Source organism: Rattus rattus, chromosome 8, assembly GCF_011064425.1.
Source record: "Rattus rattus isolate New Zealand chromosome 8, Rrattus_CSIRO_v1, whole genome shotgun sequence".
Taxonomy (NCBI): Eukaryota; Metazoa; Chordata; class Mammalia; order Rodentia; family Muridae; genus Rattus; species Rattus rattus.
The window spans coordinates 30052302-30078128 of NC_046161.1; the positions used below are offsets into that span (position 1 = coordinate 30052302).

The 25827-nt window shown below is 46.9% G+C and overlaps 1 protein-coding gene across 4 annotated transcripts in view; it reads left to right on the forward strand.

The window, feature by feature from the left end:
• The first annotated feature begins 7176 nt into the window (after window positions 1-7176).
• Window positions 7177-25827, forward strand: part of Kirrel3 (kirre like nephrin family adhesion molecule 3) — a 542831-nt gene continuing 524180 nt past the window's right edge. For all 4 annotated transcript variants that reach the window (XM_032910358.1, XM_032910361.1, XM_032910359.1 and 1 more), the window contains exon 1: window positions 7177-7577. In XM_032910358.1, coding sequence (XP_032766249.1) covers window positions 7523-7577 — 55 coding nt within the window. In that variant the 5' untranslated portion in view covers window positions 7177-7522. The remainder of the gene's footprint in view (window positions 7578-25827) is intronic.

Consider the following 25827-nt stretch of genomic DNA (forward strand, 5'->3'; position numbering starts at 1 on the left):
GTCTCCAAAACTGAGCCAGAACAATCCCTTTCTCTTTGTAAGTTGATTATCTCAGTGTTTAATTACAATAACAGAAAGCTGATTTGCACAGCATTCCACCTGATTCAAGGAACATCTGCCATTCGTTAGGGGGACAGAATAAAGGGAGGGAGGGAGAGAAAGAAAGCGTACCAGGGAGAAGAAACAGTACAACTAACTGTATAGTTATGTTAACTGGAAACGGTGAGGTAATTTGGTACAATTAAAGTTCAGGTTGCAAAAGAGAATGATGAAACCAGAAAGGCATGCAGGTTTGACCTGCACTCACAGTGTGACATAAACATGCATGCTCAGTTTAAGGACTTTATGGACTGAACTATGTCCCCTCAAATCTTTATGATAAATATTGCTGTACTTAGAGATAAAGCCTTTGGTTGTCATTAAAGAAAAATTAGGCTCGAGGTACAGGTAACAAGAAAGCAGAATTGGTGACCACATGAGAAGAGAGAAGGATGCACCAAGTATAAAGAAAGGCCAAGCAAGTACATAACAAGAAAATGGCCGCTTCAGCACAGGAAAGAGACTTTTACCAGAACCTGGCCATGTTGGCACCTTGAAAGTGGACTTCCAACCCTTCAAAACCATAGGCAAAGAGCTTTTCTTTCTGTTTTTCTTAAGTCATCAGTCAGCAAGAGCAACCTCTTGCTACTACAGCCTCCTAAGCAGACGAAGATGGCTGCTTTATTTTTTCAAGCATGAGGAAATATTACAGAAATGAATTTCAAACAGACATGTGGTAGAATAGCAGGTTAAACAGGGGAGGGGGAGATGCCTGTCTGGGGACTACCTGACAGAGAGAGGATGTATGGATTCCGGTTGATATGAAAGAAGTTGAGCCTTGGGTTGAGGGGTTTGGTGCATTGGAGTAGGAGGGTCATTGCTAGTGTGTAAAGTTGTGCACGTGTGCCTACATGCATGCATATACAGGCATGTACATGTGTTAAAGTTTTATATTCACATAAGTCATGCAATTTTGCACATTATAATTTTATAACATGTATATAGAAGTTTATTATTTTATTATGTGAATATGGGAAATAAGAGAAAGAAAATGAAATATATATGCACATATATATACATATACATGTGAAAAGAGAAAGAGACTTGTTATACTACAAAAGCTCGTGGGGACTTCATCGACTTCATATGTATGCACACACATAGGTACACATGCAGCTCTTCCCTTAGCTGCATGAAAAGTTGACTAATTTATAACATAGGCTTAGGTGTGAGGGGGCATGAAGATAAAGAGAAAAAAAAGAATAAATGCAGTATAGTTTCTCTGACTTTGAATACCAAAAATTAGTCATATACCAGGAGTTTCATCTTGTCTTCCAATATTTTCTACATAATTAGCCTATACATATACACAAAAAGAGCACATGCCATATTCCAAAATGACACCAGACCTGTTCTAATCTCTGAATAAGGATGCTGAGGCTTTCCCCACTGCTCTCCCTAGAGCTTGGATGCAGGTCTTGGCCTGTGTACTCGGCTAGCAATGACACAAAGCACTGTGCACCCCCACCTCTTTTTGTAACACTCTCCCTGTCTTTTGGGCCTTTGCTGAGAGAGATAATGCCGCTCCCATGTGAACTGAATGCATGAGTGTGTCAAGGCTAAACAGGTCTATTGTTCTTAAACAGCACTGCCAGAGAATCATATTCTTGTGCAGAATGATGCTGAAGAGATAAAAATATCTTTCATTTCTATAGTGCCATGCATCTTAAAGTGGGTTCCACATTTCACAAACTATATATAGGCTCAATTCATTACCCATCCCCATAAAATACAGCCAGAGCGTGGCAGGCACATGCCAGATGTTTGACAATGACCTAATAACAGAGTGGGGATGAAGGTAAATTGGATTTAGAAAACAGGAGGCAAGATGTGGGCCACTAGGTAAAGCTTTGTTATCTGTTCAACAGTGCGTTTGGTGTTTCTTGTCTACCAGAATGAGAGCAGAGGCACAAGCAAGCTGGAGCGATGCTCTTCCTACACTCGTGGAGCAGCCAGAGTTTCAGAGAAAAGATATTTTGCTGTAAAACCTGATTCACGTTAGGATCAAGTGCAAAGTACTGTGGTCGTCACGGACGTTAAAGGAACTTTTTTCCCCAACAGCCACACTGCCATCATCACTCTCGTGTTAATAAAGGGTTTGCATTCAACATAATGATAGGATTCATGTTGAAGAAAGTCTATTCTGGAATCCAGAACCAAGATCAGATCGCATGTAATCACGGTAAGGGAGGAAAATAAGGAAGGGGCGGGACGCACAAGCAAGTTGTGGATCCAGAGTAGAATGAATTTGAAGCCAGTGAGAGAAAGTTGGAACCCATGATATCAGAGGGGCCCCAAGACATTTCATGACTGCAGCTGATTTCCCAGGGATGGACCCCTGAAAATAAACTACCCTAACACTGATGGTATTGGAGACACTACTGTAGATCTCTCCGTGCTGAAAACCGTGGCCTGTCAAAATCAGAAGGGTTTAGGTTTGAGGAGGATCTCAAAGATCTGTGGGTTCAGAGTGGTCATAAATGAAGAAGACATAGCCACGTTCATTAAGTCTGTATAGCAGTTAGCAGGGGCCATGCAGAGGCTGACCTAATCTTAGATGAATCGGGGAGGGAGATACCTGGGCTTTAGCAAATGCTTTTAAATCTGAACACCTGGTTCCTCCAGCCATTTCCACCACAACAGAGAGACCAACCACAGCGAACGGGGGTTAAGGTCTTATAATCCGACTACACCTATGTGAGCAAGAAATGTAGCTCAGAGAAATGAAAAAGAAATAGGCTGGAAGATTGTCCCTGCCCGGGTCAGATGGCTGCCACCCAGAGAGGGCCTCTGCAAACCATTTGGTTTCTACAAGTGTATGTAGTTTCCAGCCCTTATTAACTTCACTAGGCGTGGAGTGTCAGCTTACTCTGAGCTCCCAGTAGAGACCCCTTCAAAATGTGTTAAATCTCTGGGCAAGAAGGTTTCAAACCAGAACAGGCAGAATGTGTAAAAAAGAATCAAAAGAATGTGGTTTATAATGTATGTACCGCAAAGACGTCACAAGCTGGGAATTCGGTGTTGACTGCTTGACTGGTAAAGACGCCATTCCCTTCTCCTTAGGGGTCCTAGGGGAGCACATGTGTACATCTAGACAGTGTGTGGTGGGGGTGGGGAACCAGCAGAGAGTACCAGTAGAGGCTCTGAGGCCTGTGTCCTGACATCTTCCAGCTCTAGAGTTCCCTGCCCTACCTTAGGTAAACCAACCTGATCCCATCTAAAAAAGGATGGTCTGCGATGGTTGACCTTCGGGGCAATTTCTTTCTTATTAAAAAGCCAGTAAGGCGTTTTATAGTTTTTCGTGGGTGTATACCTCTCCCTGAGAAAAGAACAAACTTCGCAAGAAGAAGAAATCAAATACTCTTTATACACACCTTAAAATCTCCAAATGAGGGTTTGGGGAGCCCTGGTAGAGCGCTTGTCTAGCAAGCTCAAAGGCCCTGGATTTGGTCGTCAGCTCCGAAAATTTAAAATAAATAAATAAATAAATAAGCCACTCAAATGAATATTTACAGAAAACCCGGGCAATAAATGTTATTGATAGTGGACGGAGAGCCATGACGGTCATTGAAAATTGGCCACTGGGACCGGAATAAGCCTGAGCCTGTAGGATCTGTAGGGCCAGCCTGTTCAAGACAGAACATTAGTACTCTCCTTTGATTTCAGCGCGGCTGGCCCGGGGGTTGGGGGGGTGGGGGGGGGGCTGCTGTGGAGGACTTGCTCACTGCCAGAAAAAAAGACTTGGAAGCTATCTGATGGGGCTTCGTCCTTCGTCAACTTCTTGGCCAGCAAGTAGCAGACCGGCTACTGGCAGACTTAGCTACTTGCGCGGGCTGAGAGATCTCCCCGCTTACCCCGCAGGAAAGTAAGAGGAGGTGGCCGAGGTGGAGCGCAGGGGTTCAAAGAACAGGGCGCTTGGTGCTAAAGGCCTGGGGACCAGGTTCAGGGTCCTGATGAAGTCCCCCTCCCAAGCTATAAGCCTGGAGAAGAAAGACTGGAGAGGGTGCCACCTGCTGGTGAGGGACCCAGCTTTGCACAGTGGACTCCAAGGAACCTGGAGTCTGCCTGAGCGTTGAAAGCTGAATTTAGGCGGCTTCCCAAGTTGCTGGCTTTCCGCTATCTCTTGATAGCTACTGTTCCCGTAGGCTTTGTGCTCTGAGACCCTGTTCTCTGCGTGTCACCCCCTAGACGGTGAGGTTGCCTGCAGGGATGGTGCTCGCTCTCCTTGCCCCTCTTGGACGCGCACTACGGGTCTAAGGACTCTCCAAGCTTCTCCATCAGGTGGAGCGGTCCTCTCGTCGCCTGCCTCCCTCCTCCCTCGCAGCGAACTGCGAGCAGGCCACCCTACGGCGACGGGAGGTTAACCGAGCCCCCAGAGGAGGTGAGGCGGCCAGCCTGCGCGGGCGGAGATGGCGGGGCCGCCGTCGGGGCCGGCGCCAGAGCCCGGCAGCCTGTGGGTCCTGCAGGTATCGCTCGCCTTCTCTCTGCCCCACGTGGTAGCCGCGGAAGATTGCCGTTGGTTTTCCGGCACTCAGGATTTAAACGCCTCCTGGTCCTTTTAGAAGCAGTCAGCTCATTACTTAATCCAAGCTTTCTCTCTTTCTGCAGGAGACCGGAGGCTGAGGAAGGGAATGAATGGGGTCTGGGGTGAGGGAGAACACACCCTGCTGCCTAGAAAGGGGGAGGGTCTGCAACCAGCGTAGAGGGTTACGGGGCAGGAGCTCAAAAGCAAAATGTAGTCCTCCCAACCTTGGCCTCCCACTCCTCTCTCCCCAAGAGTGAGCTTGCCTTCCCAGTATGGTGCGCACACGCTGCTATGTGTTTCTGATGACCAGCTGTATGTTGCACACTTCACTGACCTCGTGACCCTGTTTTTGTAATATTTCCCCCAGAGGGGCTGAATTAAACCTGGGCCGCGGGCCATTTAGAAGCTTGCAATGAAAATTAACCAACAGCTGAGAGGATAAATCTTTAGTTAAAATATCAAATGCTGCCTGGGCAGGTACATTCCTTCTACATCTTGCCAGGTTCGTTCTCTGCATGGTTTGGCCTTTGAAGTAGGACTCAGACCTTTCATCTCCTCTGGCCCTTGAATATATAGTGAAAGACTACTGTTGATCTACAGCACCATACATACATACATATATACCAGATTCTTGCCCTTCGTATATTATATCGCACATGCTACTCGGGATTATTATCCATCTTTTGCGTGTTTCTGACTTATCTCTTGTGTTTTATTGCCTTATCTCTTATGCCAAGCTAATGGACCAAGGCTATGCTAATGTTGCTTCTGTGCCTTGCAAATTTGGCTGATGGGGTTGCCGCTCACACACACACACACACACACACACACACACACACACACACACACACACACACCGCTTTCTTATAGATTTCCCTTTGATATGTTTAACCGCCTCTAAGAGATGTAGTTAAACAAACTATTATGCTAAGAATGGAAAAGTCAACAAAGCCACACCTACTAATTGATAGATCTTTGATGTAACTGCCAGGTGTCAGCTCCTACCAACTACACATTAGGTATGTGTCTCTGCTTCTTCCTTGCTCATAAATTCTAAGATACATTTTCTTTTTGTTAACATCCACGTGGAAACTCAGAGTTGGAATGTACCTTGCAGTCAGCAAAGCCCCCATGTCTGTAATACTCACGGAAGGGTAAGAGATCCCTAAAAGGACTCCCTAAGGTCCAAAGACTGCAGAAAGTAATGATTGATTTTATAATTGAATGTTGAATGGTGCACATTGAGAGAGCATCTTTCATTTTCCCCATCTCTCCCTTCAGTCCCACTCTATATAACACTGCATATTTTTATGTGTTGCTTTGTAAGACACTCGGAGTTTGTGTCTTGTGTGCACTCAGCTTCCACTTTGGATCGCAAGCTCCTGGAGGCATGGTCCATTTTACTTCCCCCCACGGCCTGCTTATTCTAGGCATGCCTAAATGTGTATCAAGTAAATAGACCTAGATAAATTCATGTTGATGTCCTGGAGGAAATGGGAGTTTGATTGGAGTGTGGATTTCATGACAGGTAAAAGACTTGCAGGTTCTTAAGAAATTGTTGCCTGTGACCTTGGCCTCTCCTTGGCCATCAGACTCACAGCACCTTTTGGAGAAAAGGCATCCTTAGAGTGATGGAGCGCTCATTAGAGGAGAGAGGCTCAAATGCAAAGACAGACTGCTGCCTGTCCTTGTTAGGAGAGACACAGACTGGGATAATAATAATAAATAGGTATGTGTCACAAACCTGCCTGCATTTGCCCTTACTCCTGCATTTTGTTTTCTAGGAGCAGTGCAAGCAAACTAAGATCCAAAGACACAGGGCTGAGCAACCCACCTCCCCACCCCACCCCCACCCCTGCCCACACACACACACACAAACACACACACACATACACCCACACACACACACACACATACATACACACACACACCACACACACACACACACACACCACACACTCACTCATACACACCACACACCACACACACACACACACACACCCCCCCACCACCACCACCACCACCACCACCACCACCACCACCTCCACCACCACCACACCAGGAAAGTCCCTCAAATGCAAAGCTGCTTGTGCCTTATCTCAACTCCCTAGCCTTGGCTACATACATTGGCCAATTCCTTGCTGGGGAAAGATGCACCCCTCTTGGCCTCTCCCTACTGCCTTTTAGCCCAGTTGCCAGTCCCTAGTGCAACAGCAAGGCAGACACATTTTGATGCATGTGCACGAGTCTAATCATCGGTAACTTCACTCCCGTTTAACAACATTACATCGTGTGAACAAAAAGTCACAGCTTTGCTCAGTGCTCACTATGCGTTCTGGTCAATAATGGTAACAAAAGCAGAATATTCCCCTGTTTAGGGGGAAAGAAGGAAAACACAGCCTTTCTGCAACCCTCCTGTTTTGCAAAGCGTTCCCCTTTTCAAGTGTTTCCTCTTTAATTATGACCTGTTTCCCCTCCCTCTTCCCCCCCGCCCCAGCTTCTGTGAAAGGAGCCCTTCTGTCACTCGTCACTCGCTTGCTCGCTCGCCCGCTCGCTAGCTCGTTCGCTCGTTGTGGGAGGAGCCCGCCAGAGGAAGCCGTGTGCCTGGGATGCCAAGAGCCAGAGAATGGATCTGCTCCGAGTGGGGACATTGCTGAGGATCCCGGCTTCCCGAGGTGGCTGAAAACAAGCATTTGGTTTCGGCTGCCTGCAGATACCTGGAGTCACAGCGAGACCTAAGCGGACCGGAGGAGGGACAGACCGACTGACAGATAGATGGTCGGCGCGAACCCAGGAGGACCGGCGGCGGAGGCTGAGCACCGCGAGCCCAGCCGCCGCGCTTGAAGAGAAACTAACTGCTCGCCCAAGTTGCCCCGCCGGCTGCCCGCGCGCTGAGGAATGAGACCTTTCCAGCTGGATTTGCTCTTCCTCTGCTTCTTCCTCTTCAGTCAAGGTAGGAACCCGGCACAGCGCGCCGGAGTTGGAGCAAAGTCGGCGGCGGCGGCGACGGAGGGCGCGGGAGGCTGAGGGCTGGGAGGTGGGCAGGCTCGGGAACTCGTACTGGCTGCGGGTCTCCCTGCCGGCCCAGTGGCAGTAAGTAGCGTCGCTTCTTTGCGTTTGCAAATGCAACAAAATGGTACTGTAGGTCTCCCTTCAGAAGGAAGGGACTAGCAGAACAGGGGAGGCTGCACTTTCTCGTCTCTCTTGTCCATGTCCAACTCAAACTCTCCTGCATGTAAGTTCTTCATGCACCCGGTATATTAATTAGGTAGCATCCGTGCGGCCAGGCCATTCGGAACTTGTGGGTGCCTGCCCACCTTCATAGCCAGATTGGAAAAGGGGAGCCTGGTGTAGATGGAGATTTCAGCTTCAATAGGGTCTAACTTGCCCGGGTGTGTTTAAAGCCAATGTGCGAGGTCTGCACAGTTGCAGAAAGGGATGCGATTACGGAACGTACTGAAGCGGGTATTTACAGAGACAGGGGAAAAGAAAGCGTGTAAAGAGTTACATTGAATGTCACCCGTTTCCCTGAGCAAGGCTGAATTCTGAATCCTACCAAGCACTGGAATAGGTGTATGAAATGGAATTTCGCCCCTGGTGCTCATTGCTTCCTTTCTGCAGCCTAGCAGGTGGGCTCTCCAGAAAGAACTTTGCTACCTCTGGGCTCCTTGCCACTGAGAGTCATGGGGTTGGTCTTGGTGGAGGGAGAACTAAGTGCCTACTGAGCTAAAGGCATCGACAGTCACCTGTGGAATTGAGACTGAAGGGGGCAAGTAAGCCCGTTCCTTCCCACTCTTTTGGAATGCCAATACCACCTCTGCCATCTGAGGCAGCATTTGTGCCTGTCAGCACAGCTCTTAGAAGGACAGGACTGTCAGGAAAATCCACCTCAGAGAAGGTCCATCTGTTGATTAAGTGAGGGGTAAAAGTTTCCAAGAAAGCAGCACATCACCATGGGTGGCTGCCTCTGCAAGCAAACAGTGTGTGTCCCCATCCATGCTTCTATTCTCAGGAGAAGCCAACTATAAGTAAAGCCAAGCTTCCTTCTCTCTTTCCCTGGTCCTTGTTGTCACTGTAGATTTCCCGCTTATCCATGCAGCTCAAACGCTCAGACTTGCAGTTACCACTCCTGATTAAACTCAGGGGATGCCCCCTCCCCCTAGAAGTATGTGTAAAGCATGTGTATGCAGATTTATAATGCGTGCACTGCTACGCACACATTCATCTGGGTGTGTGCATCTCCCCAGGACCCCCTACAGCAACATGAAGACAAACAACCTTTGTACAAAAACTTCCCACTAGAACGAATAAGAACCACCCCAGAATCCTGATGGAGAGGGAGACGAGTTTAGTGATATTGCCAACAGGATGTGTGTACACTAGCGTATATCCATCCCACACACATATACTGACTCCCAACGTTCTACCTTGCCTCTTAACTAATTCACTTGAGAAGTTTCCTGTAGAACTTGTAAGAGAAGGTGGGAGGGTGGGGAGACCTTAAAACACACACACACACACACACACACACACACACACACACCCTTGCATGCTTCTCATGCAAGTTTTTGTGAGTCTTTTGTATTTTTAGAAGCTTCATCAGTACTTTCTCAGACTGGCAGGAGCAGCCTATAGGTGTCTACGTGCTTCCCTGCCTGGCTGAATCACTATAGAATGTGTTTTCTCCTGTGCTTGTTCCTTTCTCAGCACCAAGCTATTTCTTGACTGCCTCATATGAATCTTTAAGTGTTTACCTACCGAGGGTAAATGCTCTGTTTCGTCCATTCTTAGCCCTGAGGGCAGTAGAGAGAAACCACAGACCCATTCGATCTGTAGCTTCTCCTTATTCTCAGTGTTCTGAACTTGGTTCGAGGTGTCCAACAATGGATGCGTAGTCCGTAGAATTCCAAAGCAGCCTCCAAAAGACTCTGAGAAGAGAGCAGAACCAGGCCACCTAAGCTTCCTGCTCTGAAAACTAGAAATTGTGAGTGTAGGAGCACCACCATACAGTTTTGTTGGTTCATTGCAATGTGATAGCAAGATCATTTGACTTGATTCCTGAATGCCTATATATACATATATAAAACATATATGTTTCATTTACCTACTTATTTTTGTGTGCCTGCTCTCATGAAGGTGGGTGCAAAGGTGCGTGTGTGGAGGTCGGAGGACATCTCCCAGACCTAGCTGTCTCCTTCCACCGTGTACTTGCTGGGGATGAAATTTAGTCCATCAGGCTTGGTGGCAAGCACATTTACCCTCTGAGCTATCTCTCTGGCCTTAATTCACATCAAAAATCTGGGTGTTGTACGGAGTATTGAAAATTCTCCCAGAAGATTCTGTTTGAGTGTGTGTGTATGTATCCTAGTACCCCATTGTACCTACTGTCATGCATTGGCCAAATTATTCGATAGAGTAGATCCACCTTCAACAGGACATGGAAGGATTAGCCCATGTGATTCTAAAAGGAGAGGGACCCCACTGTGATTTCCTAACCAAGGAGTAAGGTTGTAGCCACAATTGGCACCCCCTCTACATCCCACCCCCCACACACACACAGAATCACTTGCCTGACTCTGTCTCCTACACTACACTATGAACCCTCTGGATGCTTTTCCACAGAAATGTATAAAGGGTCAGGACAATCCTTCACTAGAGCGAACAAGAAACCAGGGGTCTCATTAGGGCTGTATATGGCATGCTGATGGCATGGCCATCTGCTACCCAGCACTTCTCCCAGTGGGGATCTGTATGTCTTCTTGGAGTTCTGAGAATGTAGTTCTCACAATCTTTCTCCCAGCACCCAGAGCACCCCAGTGTTGTGAAATTTTCATTAGCGTGTGAGTAAATTCCTAAAGTACATCTCAATCATCTTTGCCCTCCTGACTTTTTGACTATGGTTCTCCTTTACTTTGTCCCACAAACATTGAGAGAGGACAGAGGATAACAGAGTTGATGTGAGTAACATCCTGCCTCTTCTAAAGTTTGGGCTTCTCATACGGATTGAGATCACCTATTTCTTTCTTTCATAAGGGAGCAGTGGAAAGACTAAGGGGCAGTCCCCTGTTCCTGCCAGTGTCTCTGGGTCTGGCTCCTGATAAAGGATGGAGAGCTGCCCGCATACACTGCTTGAGTTTCTCTCTTGCTGGGATGCTGCTCCCCTCAGCTGTCAGGATGGCCATGCTTTGTATAGAGAAGGATAATGTCACAGCACAATTTGCCTCCTGCAGAGAAACGGTATGTTCTGCCCCCAGGGTGAAGAAGAACCGATTCCCTTGTCATCCATAAACTTAGAACTCGCTACATTTTTTTCCCTTTATGATTTCAGTTCACCACAGCTATTTCCTTCTATGCCCTCCTTAATCTTCCAGCCTCATTCCGTCTACCCTGCACACGCACATCTTAGGTGACTTTGAAGGAATAAGGTCTCAGTGGGACTGAAGACTCCCTGCTTCTCTTGCAGCTTCAGTTCTGAAACAGTTTGGGCAATGTTCAGTGGTACAGGCATGGTGGTTTCTACTGCACATGCTCTAGGAAGAGTGTTTTCTCCATGTACTGGCATTTCCACTTGGCATTCCCAGAGGGTCCTGTCATGTCCAGGAATGGGATGTTCACAGGATTCCAACTCTGCCCTACCCACAATGAGTGTTTGCTTTGTCTAAGCTCCTTGCTGTTCTGAACATGTTGAGTAGAAATAAACTCACATTTTACCTGTGAGTAACACCCCCTACCTGAAGATCTGTCTGGGATTCACCTCCTTAATTGATATCAAAATATCAATTTTGAACATATCAAAAGGAGAACCAGATAGCCATTGGATGGCAGAGTTACAAGACAACCTGAATCTCCAAGGAAACAGAAAAGCATCAGAGAGGGAGTGAACAGACTGGGTGAGGAGAGCTGACCTGGTGTAGGAGCCATAGGGGTGACAGGAAGCATGGAGGAGACAGTGCAAGAAGCTCAAATTTGCCAAGAGTTCTCATGGGGAAAGGGGGGAAGAGGAGGAGGTTGGCTAAAGAGCACAAATATGTCAGACAAGGCCCCCAAAATGAAGTGGAGAATCAGAATAATAAACTGTGAGTAAACAACTCTATAGGGACTTAACTCTAGGTGTACTTAACTCTATGGGTACTTAACTCTAGGAGTACTTAACTCTATGGGTACTTAGCTCTAGGAGTACTTGTCCTCACCCAGAATAAAAGATGAATGAGCGATGAGTGTGAGCTTCCTCCCTGACGCTGGCACCCCAGTGGCATGGCATCTAAGGGAGGGAGAATCACTTCTTTTATCTTGAAAGGTCAGAGCACTACTGCCAAGTATGTGGGACCACTTCTTTAATAAACCTTCTGGGTGGGGAAATGGGGCCTGCCTGTAGACGATGGGGATGGCTTCAGTGGTTGCTGCTCAACAGGGAGCCCTCAAATCTATTGAGGATGAAAAAGAAGCTCCCCCAGGAGTACAGGGGTGTGTGTTGTGGGGTGGGGAGGGTCAGCATCTGGCATGGTGCTGAGAGGATGCCATGGGTACAGGAAGGAGGGTCTGGCTCAGTGCATAGCAGCAGTGAGCTAGGCATTGTACCAAGAAGCAGCCTTGCCTGGTGTGTGTGCCTCTGTTGGTGGAAGCCAGGACCAGCAGGAGATGGGGTGGAGCCATGGATTAGGCCTGAAGATGCAATTTTTCATTTTTGTTTAGCCCAGTAGGGGTGACTTAGGCACTATTATATTGCAGACCCAAAAAAAGCGCATGAATAATCCAGAGTGAATTCAAGAGATTTCAATAGCAAAATAATAACAATACTAATGATACCTTTGATTTGTAGAGTACTTTTCTTCCAAGGAGATAAAAAAGATAAACTGTTTTGGAAACAGGAACGAGAAAAAATAAAATTGCTTTTGATGGAGGAGTTGAGAGAAAGGCCAAGAATACTTGTTTTAGGGTCTTAGTGGAGATGGGGGTGGTGGGAAGGGAGAGGTGGGCACGCACATGATCTCAGCTGCAACCAGTTCTTATCACTGGAAGATGCTAAGCTGATTTCTAGGTGGGAAAACAATTCAGACATGGTTAAAAATCGAGGTCAATCAAGGGACAGAGAGGCCCTGAAGGTGACCTGTACCTGCTCCCAGCCATGTTCTAATCCAACAGAAGAGGAGTGAGGTGAAATCACGAACACACCTTTACCTAAGCTTCACCGTGCCACCAATCCTCACTTCAGTGGTGGCTTTTACAGCCCCAGTTTATACTCAAGACCAATGAACAGCCCAGAATTCTTAGATCCCCAGCTGGGCTGCTGTGCTGGGAGTGTCCACTGCTTTGAGTTTAGTGAGCCATCAATCCTGACTATAAGTGAGAGGGGAGCCACGCACCAGACCCACGCCTGGGTTCTCACGGTTTTACCCTCATTGCAAAGAGAAGAGGGTTTTATTTCCAGTTCAAGGAATGAGGTGCGAGCCGACTTCACTGGCACATAGCGCTATTCCATATGTCATTGTGTGGCATTTTCCTGAGGGGAAATCAGAATTTACCCAGTTAGGTATGCACATCAAGTGAGACTATAGATACTTCTAGATCATTAAAATGCTTCTGTCCCAGACACAAGGGATGGTGTGCTCTGTTTTCTACCAGAGATTTAGTACTAAGCAAGACAGAGCTCTGACTTCATATACACACCCCCTCCAAACCCACTCTGTGCTGTAGAGTGAAAGGTCAACAGGAAGGCTGAGTGAAGACACCGCAATGCACTTTCATCCACTTCCTGCTTTCCAGAGCTTAGCATCAAACACCATGCTTACCGGTGCCCCCTCCTCCCCTCCCAGAGGTAAAGAATGAGTATTCTGTCTGTATACTTCCAGAAGTCAGTAAATGTCAATATTGGATAAGTGTTTCCTTTATATCATGGCAATTTAGCATAAGCTGCTTGGAAACAAATATCTTCCGTAAGCATACAGTGTTTCAGTGAGTACACAGTCAACACCACTATGAGGATTAAATAAATGTCAGCATTCTCTGGGTATACTTAGTAACAAGCTTAGGCCTTGGAATAGTGGCCAGTATGGATGGATCTTGTGCCTTATACATAGTTCTTTTGTTGGGGCCCACGTGGGTTCTACTCAGTGGGAGGTAGACAGTCATCCAACTCTTTCCTGGGAATACCAGCTAAGACTGGTCACAGACACATCCCACATACCCTCGGAGGTTTCTTCTGACAACCTGGAAGCCTTTACATGCCCTCCTGCACCCTTCCACATGTGCACACAGACCTGCCTGTGTCTCTACTGTCAAGGTCAAGCAAATTTGCCCAATTCTGGAACTTGGGTGGTTAATACTAAAACCACAAGATTTTGCATTAGACACAACGAGTTGAATGGTCTAGGTGGTCTGCTCCCTTGAGGAAAAGCACTGGGTGTCTGTTTCAAGTTTAGAGTCTTCTCAGCTGACGCTGACATTATGGGAATTAAAAATAAGAGGGCAAACACACACGGCTTTTACCCTTTCAAATTTCCCCACAGGAGTTCCATAGGGTCTGATGTCTCAGGGGACAAAGTTGATTGCTCCTTATTTTATGAGCAAATAGTATTCTGTGGCAAGAAGCTCATCTAGTGACCAGTCAGGCAGCACTTATTTCAAGCCTACTGTGTGGTAGGTGTGGTGTCAGTGACTGCTGTGTGATAGTTGAGGCCATATTTCTGGACAGGAAGGCAACTCTTCCACAAAAGCTATAGAATGATGCTCTACAAACAGCAGAGACAGCCCAGGGCATCATAAAAGGATGTCCAGAAGAGATGGCAGGTGTGTTTGCTCTTACGAGATATATGGGGGTGCTCTGGGTGAAGCATGAAGCAAGTAGTCCAGGCTGTACCTGAGAGTGTGCACAGACAGGAAGACTGAAGAGAATATGGCAAACTCAGCAGCAGAGCCAAGAATGGATGCCTTTGAAATGGGAGAGAAGCATTGGGGAGGGCAAAGCTGGCTGGCCCATGGTTGTGAATAACACGATATGTCTTTTAAAGATGCATTGATAGGATGAAGTCAATATCCTAAAGAGATGGTTAGTAGCTTAGGGTCTGTCCTCGCCAGAGCAGAGCTGTGGGGATTCACTTGTTATTCTTGGTATTTCCCTGTACTTCCCCGAGGCTGAAAACTTGTAGAATTGAGTGGAAGCACACTTTCCTCTTCCCAGCTCATCTTTCTTTATGGCTGGTACGTTTAGATATGGGGAAGTGGGCAATAGAACAGCAATGGGGAACCTAGTTAACTGTTGGTCTGCCCTCCCGAGGGGAGGCAGATCAGGGTTGTTAAAAAGAGCTCAAAGCACCAGAGGCATGGACTGGTGAAGACATCTGGACCGGGGGGTGGTTGGAGGGTATGAGGAATGGGAGTTAACTCTTTCTGAAGACCCCAGAAGGATACAGGGGCAGAGGAAACACGACATTGAGGAGGAGAAGACAAGCTGCCTGGGGCTATTTTGCTGGCAACGTCTTGCTTGTGCCCAAGAAGAAGCAAACTGTAGGCTTTGAAGAAAACAGATTAATACCTTAGGTGGCTCTATTCAGATGTCAGAAATGCTTCACAAATCTCCCATGCCAAGGAACCTTCCATTCAGGAGTAGAGAATATATGTCCTCAGATTTACCCATGTCTTCTGTGGTCTATTCTCTCCAGGAACCGATGGCAGATGGTAGGAAGCTCAGTGGGGGGACAAAACCCCCAAATGTCCTACCAGTGTCATTTCCCAAGCTGTATATATCTGAATGTCTTGTGTGAGGCTGGCCTGTTGAGCAAGCCTCTATTGTGAGTGTTTTCAGAAAAGAATTCAGGTCATCAGGAATGCGGGAAGCCAACTGGTAAGAAAGGAGATGAGAGTGGTCCAGGACCCTATCTCTTAGCAACAATTGGGTTGTTTTGGATAGGTCTTCTAGTAGGTAGATCATGCATTCTAGATCTCTTTGGGACCTAGCAAATTCTTTTGGCCAGTGTTGATGATAATGTTAATAACAATAGCTCTGTTTGCATAATGGCAGCTAGGATAATTAGCATCTATGCAAATCTTCAGAAATACGGTGCGCAATTTGGACAAACAGTACCTCATGTTATCATAACAGCAATGGAGGCAGGTCAGATGCTGTCAGACTCCCTAGAAAGGTGATGTCTGATCAAAGTTCTTTCCAGTCTTGTTTTGTGTGGGTTGGCGCTTCTTGGAGAAGCTGGTAGCTTCAGGCTGCTTCAGATCATCAACATAAACAATGCATGAGAAGATCAGATGCAGGGATGGACGGAAAACCTTGTTCTCATCCCTCCTCACCCCCCACCCCCCAGCCACACCACCACCACCACACCTCTCAGAACTGTAGAAAGAATCCAGGGTCTCACTATGAAAATGCTCTCCTACTAAGCTACATCCCCCGGGTGTTCGTGTAATTCGTGGTAATCATCTGTGTCCAAGCATAAAAAGGGGATTTTAGCTGTTCCTTATAAAGATCAAAAAGCTCAGTTCCAGAGTTGACCTTCAGAAGGTAACCCAGCCTTGTAGTCCTGTTTCCTTATGATCCCAGACTCTGACACATTTCTGACGTTTGCCTTTACCCCCAAAGGCTCAAGATTTCCAGGCCACCGGGCCCTGGGAAGTGGCAGGACTGAATGCAATCAAGAAGTTACTTCTGTAATTCTTCCCCCTCCCCACAATTTCCACCTTTACATATCTGTACATCAAGGAGGTGAGGGATGTTTTCATAATCAGGTGGTTAAAATATCCTACCTTTTATCATGCTAGTGTCTAGCATGCTGTTGGGTACCAACAGCCTATGAATAAATGCAAAACTATCAGATGAAATATAAAGTCTAATGAAAAGGCCAAGGAAATGAGAACTTGTGATGTCAGTGCACATAAAGATGTTGAGGTACCCAAGCTAGAGTCCCAGGGATGCTTAAAGTTTATTTAAAGTTATTTCTCCAAGGAAGACCTCGGATGCTCGCAAGTCACCAGGGATGCTGCCAAGAGAAACATCCCCTGGCAAGCCACTCACTTCCTGGGCTTCAGCAAGAAACCGTTGTGCCCTTCTGTTCTCCAATGCACGTCAGTGCCCATTTCTGTCAGTCACCTGCAAATGTCACAGGTGACTTCGCTCTGGTGCAGTGTGACAGTCCACCTGTCACCCTTGGCAATGCTGGGAGCTATGACAGCTTCGGAGTCACACTGGGGCTTAGTTGACTCTCTGGGTAAGCAAGCATTCAGGGGACAGAAAGTTAAGTATGCATCCAAGTGCTGTACAAGAAGATTCTCATCCTCTGTTGCCTAGCTGCCCTGACGACTAAGGAGAAAACACCCCTTAATCCTCCAGTGGCTCTGTTCCGTGTATTGTGGGACTTGTAGTTTCTATGCCTCAGTTTTAATGTTGGGGTGCACTCCATGTTCGCGTTGCATTGCAGCTCTTTGAGAAACTGGCGTCTGGAGCCATTTTCTTATACAGGGTGCTGAGCCTTTAAGAGAGTCAACTGCGGAGGTGGGAGTTAGCGAAAATGTTTGGGGAATCAAACACACGCCGAAGATTGCAGTCCCGAAGTCAGCCTGATGGTGGCAGCAGCCGCGCTTGCAAAGCCAGGAGTGAGCCCAGAGTAAGCTGCAGAGGGATGGATGCCCAGTGGTTTAAGGAACAGCAGGGCGGCCTGAAGCTGGGCCCTCCCGCCACCCCACCCCACTCCGAAGGGGTGCGGATGAGGAAGTAGCCACAGTTTTCCCTCCCAGTGAGAGGCTGGGCTCTGCTTTCCGGAGCCCACGGGTAGTGAAAGTAGAATGTTCAGAGGAATTCCTACACAGAGAGGCTAGAGCTAGGTGGGTTCAATTAATAATGATCAAAGGGGCTTGGAAGAGCTGCACAAAGGGGAGCGAGCAATTTCAGTTCGCAAGCATTTTTCTGCAGTGAGGGCTTCTCCTGAACGCACTGACTCTCAGTTCTCCTCAAGAGGGGACTAGCAACCGAAGCCCCGCCTTCCCTGAGCCTGCACGCTCTCTGTGAGTCCCTTACCCTCTAGCCCTCTCCAAGGTGCCAACTGCTTCACAGCCAACCAGTGTTGGTGTGCGCTGTTTTCATGCTGCAAGGGACTTTCTTATCCCTGGCGTCCCGTTCAGGCTGTTGAGGTGAATGCTGTTTTCATCTCTGGTACCACTGTTCCTTCTACTAACCTCCAATGTGTCCCCTTGCCCCCTCAGAGTTATGAGATGTACCAGAGCATCCTTCCCCACCCCCGAGTTATTCCATGCATCATTGACTGAAGCTATGAGGATGGGATGAAGGAAGGATAAGGCCATTGTCAAGAGTATGCCACAATCTTGCCTGATCTGCACGACCCAAGTGGCTGGTAGGACCGGCCACTGATGGTGGATGCCATGCAACCATTCTGTTGACTTACGTTGTTAGTGGAATTTTCCATGAGGTTCGCCTAAACCCAAGCTGCATTCCTCCCTTGACTCACCATGGTAGCCCATTGCTGCTTTTACTGCAATGAGGCGAGCTGATCCCTGCTCAATGCTTCTTTATAGCCGTTCTTCCCAGGGATAGGAAGTGGCAGAATTAGAGTCTTCAGAATTTAGTCTTCAGTGAAGAAGGAGATAAAGTGATGAGTGGCAGAGACTATTGGAGCACTTTATGTCAAAACTGAAAGGTTTTCACATAAAAAAAAAACCCAAAGAACATAGACCGGGCTACTCCTAGTGTATAGTTTTAGAACCTAATGAGAATATTAGGCACCCCTCCCAGCTTAAGATTTGCTGTAAGGATAAGACACGTGACCTTGACCTTGCTGTCTTCCTGGTCCCCTAGTTTGATCACCTACCATTCTTTTCACAAGCAAGGTTCCTATTAGTGCATTGAGTCCTCACCCTGAAGGTGGACTCGGAAGGGAGGAGCAGTCGAAACATCGGGCAGCCCAGTAATGCCCTTGGGATGCTGCTGTCCGGTATTTGTATATTCCCCGAAGTCGGTGACTACTAAGTCAACTGGACCAACAGTGGCAAGGTGTCCTTGAGGTCCAGGGATCTGGTCCTTTGTTGAGCCTTACGTACATTCTCTGACTTAGCCCCATAGGACCGAGGGAAGCAGGGATGGCTAAACCCATTTGCTAATGAGAAGAACAGAGGCTTTGCGTGAAGATCACACAACTGGCAATGTCAGGAGAGAAGACCCCAGAGCCCTTTCTTCCAGGCTGTTGGGAAGACTAGCAGACATGATGGTGCTTTGGCAGCTGTGTGGGTGTCTATGAGCCAAGCAGCCTGGCGTGGCCTGGGGTTCTCCTCTGTAAGGTCTACACTGGATGGGGAGAGCTGAGAACATGGAAGGAAACCTCTTCCCTGGGACAAAGGGCTGAGGACAAATGTGAGCATCTTTCCAAGTGGCTCAGTGTCGCTCTGTCTCTCCTCCAGCCAGCTCCAGCTTAGCTTAACATCTACAAAACCGAATGCTCATTTCTTAACAAGAATCCATCACACCCAACTCCCCTCTAACTCCCCTACGAGAGTTTTTTTTTTTAATTAAGCCTCATTTGGCTCAGGGGGAAGTTAGGTTCCTGTTTGCTGTGTGCTTTGAGAATGGCACAATTCTACACAAAAAGGCATTTCAGGACACCAAAACCCTCCTCCCCCCCTCCCTCTCTCTCTCTCTCATCAAGTCTGGAATAGTAAAAATGCCAGGAGACTACATGGTTCTGAAATGATTAATAATGGTCGTTAAGAAGAAGTGAAAAGGAGTCTTGGAACGCAGGCAGGCCTGAATGTCGTTCAGCTTACGATTCTCCTCGCTCTGGCTTCAGCAACCAGCTTACCTGGTGTTAGAAATCTCTCTGGAAGGTGGCACGTATCCGCCTAGGCCATGCTTAAAATCATGATATTGGCTTAAGATAGACACTGACGATAAACTAGTGAAACACGAAAGTTCCTTGAAAGTTTAAAAGCACCTCTAAGATAGAATCAGAGGAAGAATGCATGGCAGATAGACATTGACGTGGAAGATATCGAATTCCATCTTTTTATCCTGCAGCCTGAACCCTTCCCTGGGCCACCCGGATGATATCGGTGCTGTATGGTTGTCAGCCAATGGTTGCCTGGGCTCCGAACCCACACAAGAGCTCCCTTTCCAGGCTTGGGCATTCCTTTGTGTTTTTCTCTTCACCAAACCAGGGCAGAAAAAAATCACGGATAAATATTCATGCGTTATAGGCAATAATAATAATAATAATAATAATAATAATAATAATAATAATAACATTTAGAGTTAGCCAGAATCAAATACCATTCAGACGTCTTTATTGCTCTTCTCTCCAGGTCTCCTGCTAAAATAATACAGAAGCCTACATTTCTTTCCCAACTTCAGAAGACGTTCTAAGATCAATAACCAAATTCATGCCAAGGAAAATGTTTAAAAGTTTTCTACTGTTATTTATTTAGGTTTTAGTTAGATTATCCTTTTCTCTCCTGTCATTGATTTTTTTTTTTGAACTGATGTGAAATCTATTAACTTTGCTCACTCATAATTACAGAGAAAAAAAGGATCTGGGGGTGTGGTCCCATATCCCTCTATTTGTAGATACAAAATGAATGTCTGTGCCTTAGCTAGAAACTCTTTGATATGTCAGGGGAGGATTCTAGCCTTCTTGGGGGCTCCCAAACTCCCTATTCAGTGCTTTTCAACATGTAGTCCACAGGTCAGCTGACTCAGCAATAGCAGCATCTAGTAGGTAGAAGAAAGAGTTCTCAGGACTCAAACCTTCTAAATAGGAGACAAGAGACTGTTGGGTTTAGCCCAGCAGGCTCTACCTTAACAGGACCCCCTCCCCTCACACACACACACACACACACACACACACACACACACACACACACACACACACACTCACACACACTCACACACACTCACACACACAGCTGATCTGGAGGAATTTGACGGTGCTTCTCTACGCTCTGAGTCTGGTTTCTGGGTCTGTTTCCCTCACTGGCTCTTGTGTGAATGCTGCTGACACTGAGCCCACAGAGGTTTGAGAGATGCTCCTAACCAGAGGATTTAAGGTGACTCAAGGGAGCTACTGCTAATGGTTTTCATATTACATTACCCTTGGGTGATTTGTCACTGCAGAGGATGGAACCAAGAATCACACTGAGTCCTGAGCCTAGGAAACCCAAGCTCACAGTGAGATCAAGCACACAGGATTGGGGACATGGCACTTATGCCTGGCTGTCATTAGCATCACTGCCTCCCTCGCAGCCTAGAAGAAATGAAGAGCCAATCTCCTCAATATGACTTTGAGCCCTGTCCCACCTCCATAGAACCAGGGAAGCTGTGTAGTGATCTATGCCGACAGGGAAGAGTGCAGCTAGGCTAGGGCATAGATTTTCTTCACCTGCACTTTAGAATGTTTATCTTAAACTCAGCACTGTACGCTAGAGATGCGGAGGTCCATAAAGGGAGAGTTTTCGCTTTGTATCATGAAGAGATACAAAATGTCTATCATAATGCACCACGAGAGTTCTCATTCTACATTTTAGAAAAAAAACCCTTCAAGGTCAATACCACCATAGACATTGATATTCATTTCATTGTGAACTGGGATCTGCTAGCTGCTTACTGTCATTTTATTTTTCAATTCATAAAAAAAAAATAGATGTTCTCATCACTAGGCCTCTGGGCCTCTTTCTTCAATCCAAATCACTAAAGGGGAACCACATGTCTGAGTTGCTGAATCTGGCGGCCACTGGGAGGGTGAGGGGAGCCCGTGGTGCTCAAAGGCACTCTTATCCCACTTATACAACAGTGTGGATTTTGACTGACTCACAAAGACCCCGGTATTCAAGTCATAGTTTCCAGGGCGTTGCCATAGGGAGGTAGTGGGACATTTAAGAGTGGTGCAGCAGAGACTTTGGGGGCTTTTGGGATATGTCCTTGAGAGAGATCACAGGATGCTGGCCCTTCTCTGCTTTCTTTGACTTCCTGGTGAGGAGGTGAGTGGCTGGGCTCTACTGCCCGTGCCCCATCGTGATGTGCTGCCTTGCCCGTCCTGGACAGAACTCCACTCCCAAACCTGTAGCCTGAAATCTTTTCCCTTTATAAGTGGATTATCTCAGGTATTTGTCACAGTGACGGAAAGCTGAGGATACTATTTCAGGCTGGCTGGGGACAGACAGGGGGAAAGAGAAGAGGCAGGTGGACAGGAGAAAAGGTGAACAGGCACATGTGGGAGACAGTTTGGCCTCCGGATCATAAGACTACAGTGTGTGTGCATCGTGTGTGCATGCATACGTGCATGTGTGCGTATGAGTGTGTGTGTGTGTGTGTGTGTGTGTGTGTGTGTGTGTGTGTGTTTTAAGTCACAATATTCCTTCTTCTGATTGAGAAAGGGACCATGAGGTGCTCCTTATACTTGATGAAGTTTGGAAAGATCCGTAGCTAAAGTTTTGAACTCCTAGACTTTATCAAAATTAACCTGGGATTACTTAATTCCCCTTCCCAACTCTCTCACACCTCTCCAGTGTAGCCATTGAAACTACCAAAGCTCTGTTGCTACTGTGTTCTTCCCTCTGGAATGCCCCTCCCCCAGGGAACTTTAGCTAACTCCTGCCCTAAGCATTCAGCTCCCCACACCAGGATGGAAGTCTTCTATACCTCTCTCCTGTAAGCACAAGTGAGTGCATTCCTCCCTCCTATAACGCACCTTGGAACTCTCTTGGGGATCTCTTCACAGTATATCTAAGTGGCTTATTTCTTGCCTGATTCCTTTCCAGATCCCTCAGAAGGTCAGGCCAATCCTCTGGGTTTTATAAGTCTATACCTTTATTGGACTAAGATGCAAAGTAGGCATTCAGCCAATATTTCCTGGGCTGGAAATGAATCTCATAGATCACATGCCTATAGCTATAGATAACGCCTATCTTCTGTATCATGTGTCACTTACCAGTCCATAGCAGTGCCTTGACTGAGACTGTGCCCTAAATTCACCATGCCTGGAGTATCATGAACACCAAGTGCTCCCTGGGCATGGCTGATAATCATTTAATTCCCTCTTGCATTCATACATTATATATAATCTCTAGAACGCAGTAACACGGATTGGGTCCTTTGTCCCTAAATTAACTTTCGTTCTTGCTTTAAAAGAGAAGGAAAATAAACCTAAGTTATTCTGTGGCCTCTCTGAGGCTGCACAAAGTAATGGATGTGACAATTCCCATGAAAACCGAGGGGCTCCAAATTGGAACCCTCTGTACAGCTTCTCCGGCCTGCTTCCTCCAGGTCTCCTCTCTGGGTCCCTACTCATAGGATAGTATACTTAAAGGTGTTTGGGAAGTGAGGAACCTTGGAGCACTTCCGCTGTGATCACATAGAGGGGGTGGGCTGAGTATCCACTAAGCTAGAGGTAGAATTCCATCAAGATTCTGGCTAACGCTGTTCATTGTTGATTTTTCACAGGGCACAAGGGTCTCTGCACATGGTAGACTGTGGAGAGCCACTCTTGATCACAACTGTATGTTGTGAACGAGAGGAAAAGACAGAGAATAGTGTAGTCCATTGCATAAACAATGAATACCGACCTCAGCCAAGAAGTACCAGGAAGCTCCTCTCACGGCAGACTTTCAGTGGGCGTCCGACCTCACTCTCTGTCATATAGTTTCTATGTGTGTCTGTCGACTGTTGGAAAACTTCCTGAGGCTCTAAGGCTCTCAGTTCAAAAAACTCATTCACCAAGCATGAAACCCTGGCCCTACACTGATGGCCAGGAGGCCACTGGCTTCACCTAGTACAAGACCTTGGGCCTCATCATCCTACGTAAATAGGACCAAGGCTCACTCCCCTTTTGCCTGTCACAAATAGATCTTGTGGCACTGAGAATAATATTTTGGTGCTGTGACTTGACATGCTGTGAAGGGCTTTCAGCACAGGCGAGGTGCTTGGTACTCTCTGGTTCCATGTTTCCAGATGTGTCAAGGTAGAGCTGAAGTTCAACATCCACCTGCTTGGAATATTTAGTCTCCTCTGAGGGTAGATGGTGTCTGGATTTCAAGGGAAGCAAGGCCTTCAGGAAAAGATGAGGTGGTTTGTCAAAGCCAACTTCTTAATGATCTAAAGGCATCCATTGTCTCTAAAGAATTATATTGGTTCCTGTGCTTCTGAAACGATACCAATATCTCGTAATCTCCAGGGGAAGTGAGAAAAAGTTACGCCCGATGCTTGCTGAAATCCCCACTCGCTCGAGAAAAGGAACCCCAACTGAGAAAAGCCATACAGGAATGGGTTTGGTTTCCTTTCGTTCCCTGCTGTAATAAGTCATTGAGAAGTTACTGGCTTTAAATGAGACATGACGGTCTGACATTTCGGGAGGTGAGCAGTCTAGAAAGGGTCCTGTGGCACTAGAGTCTGGGTGTTGACAAGCCTTTTCCTTTCTGGGTGTTGCAGAGACAAAGTAAATCCAATTTCCTGCCCTTTCTAGCACACTATCTGCATCCCCTGGCCCACACCTCTCCATCACCCCACCTTCCAGCTTGTGTTTACATCATGTTGATCACTTCTGCCTGCCACCCTGTGCTTCTCCCTTATAAGGAACTTTAACATTTGTATCAGGCCCAACAGGTTTCATATAATCATGGTCATCTTCTCTTCTAGAGCTTTAACTTAATGATGTCTGTAACAATCTATTTTGTCACATAAGGGGATCGGAGACGGACATCTTTAGGGTCCATTCTTCTGTCCCCTACCAAGACTAAAGTCACAAAGCTGGATGGGCTCACCCACTCTGGATAAGCATCTTGACCATGTGAGAACTCTGCCTCAGTCTCCCTCCCTGTAAGTTAGAGAGAAAGACGTCCCCGCTCTGCCATTTACATCTCTAAATAAAGTAGCTGTGGATTATTAAATAAAGGTTGCTGAGTACGAAATGGTTATGATACTATGAATTGACATAAATTACGCCCGCGTGATTCAATGGAGCCACTGCTATCGTCGAGTTTTGTAGGGGAGAGATTAGGGCGCATCTATTAGATTCTGTAGTTAAATCGCACTAAATGGTTCTTAATAGCAATTGACTTTGCCTTCATTAGCATAGAGCAAGAGAACTCCCCCTTTAAAACACCATATACCCGGGGCCTCCTCCTGTCTTCGGAGTAATTGAAAGGAAATGGAGATCCAGTACCAACAACAGCGTGAGAGGAAGGAGAAATGCTTGCTGTGGTTTTCTGCACTGGATCTGCTGCAGTTCGGAAGAACTTTGCTGCCTGCGCTTGGCTTTTTCTCCCCTGGCTTGTGTTTGAGTGTCTGGCCTTTGAATGGGAATCTGGTGCAAGGAAGTGGGGAAATTGGACAGACAGGAAGGCCGAGAACTGGAGTACCCATTTGTTTGTCTGTCTTTACACTTGATAGAGCAGGGCAGGGTACCAGGCGTATCCCAGGACCATCTTGCTCTTTGAATTCAGTCAATGTCCTTTCCAGGGGTTATGAAGTCTGTCTTTCATTAGAGAATATTCCCATCCAGATGACCAACAGGTGCAATAAGACTTGTGAGGAGGTTTGGGAGCATGGAATCCCTTCTTTGGGACCTTGCAGGTCAGTTCATTGTGCCCTGCCAAGGGCCAGAGGGATTCAGCTCTGGCTAAAGCCAGATCCTAGACCTCCTAGAGTCAGAATAAATTTACCTTCAACCTTCCAACTCTGCCCGAAGAGCCAGGTAGAGAAACAATCAGTACCTCATGATAATGTCTTTAAATAGGGTTATAAAGGGTTCAGCCCTCAAAGAACCTGTGTCCAGGAAGGATTGTATTGCCACTAAACTGTCCCAGGTGGGAGCATCAAGACCAACTCCAGGCCTTGGGGCTTGGGGAATTAAAGGAGAGGGACAAACTCCAAAAATGATTATAATCCCATTATGCACAGCTTCCCCTATTTATTTCTTCATATGGATGAATTTGTATATATTTGCATTTTGTTCTATCTGATAATATGCATAGAATTCAAATTGAAATGACTTGAATAGATTTGAATATTAATGAGGCGTTTAAAGGCTGCCATCCCTGGCAGAATCCCCAACAAGGGAATGTGCCAGGCAGAAGCTCAGATCTGTCCTCCAGCACTGCCACCAGAAGCCTGCAGGCACAGGCTGGAAGACACCCTGAGGACAGACCGCCTCTAGGGTGGAGCTGGAGGGCGCCCCAACTCCCCATGCCTGGACTCTTGCTGCACT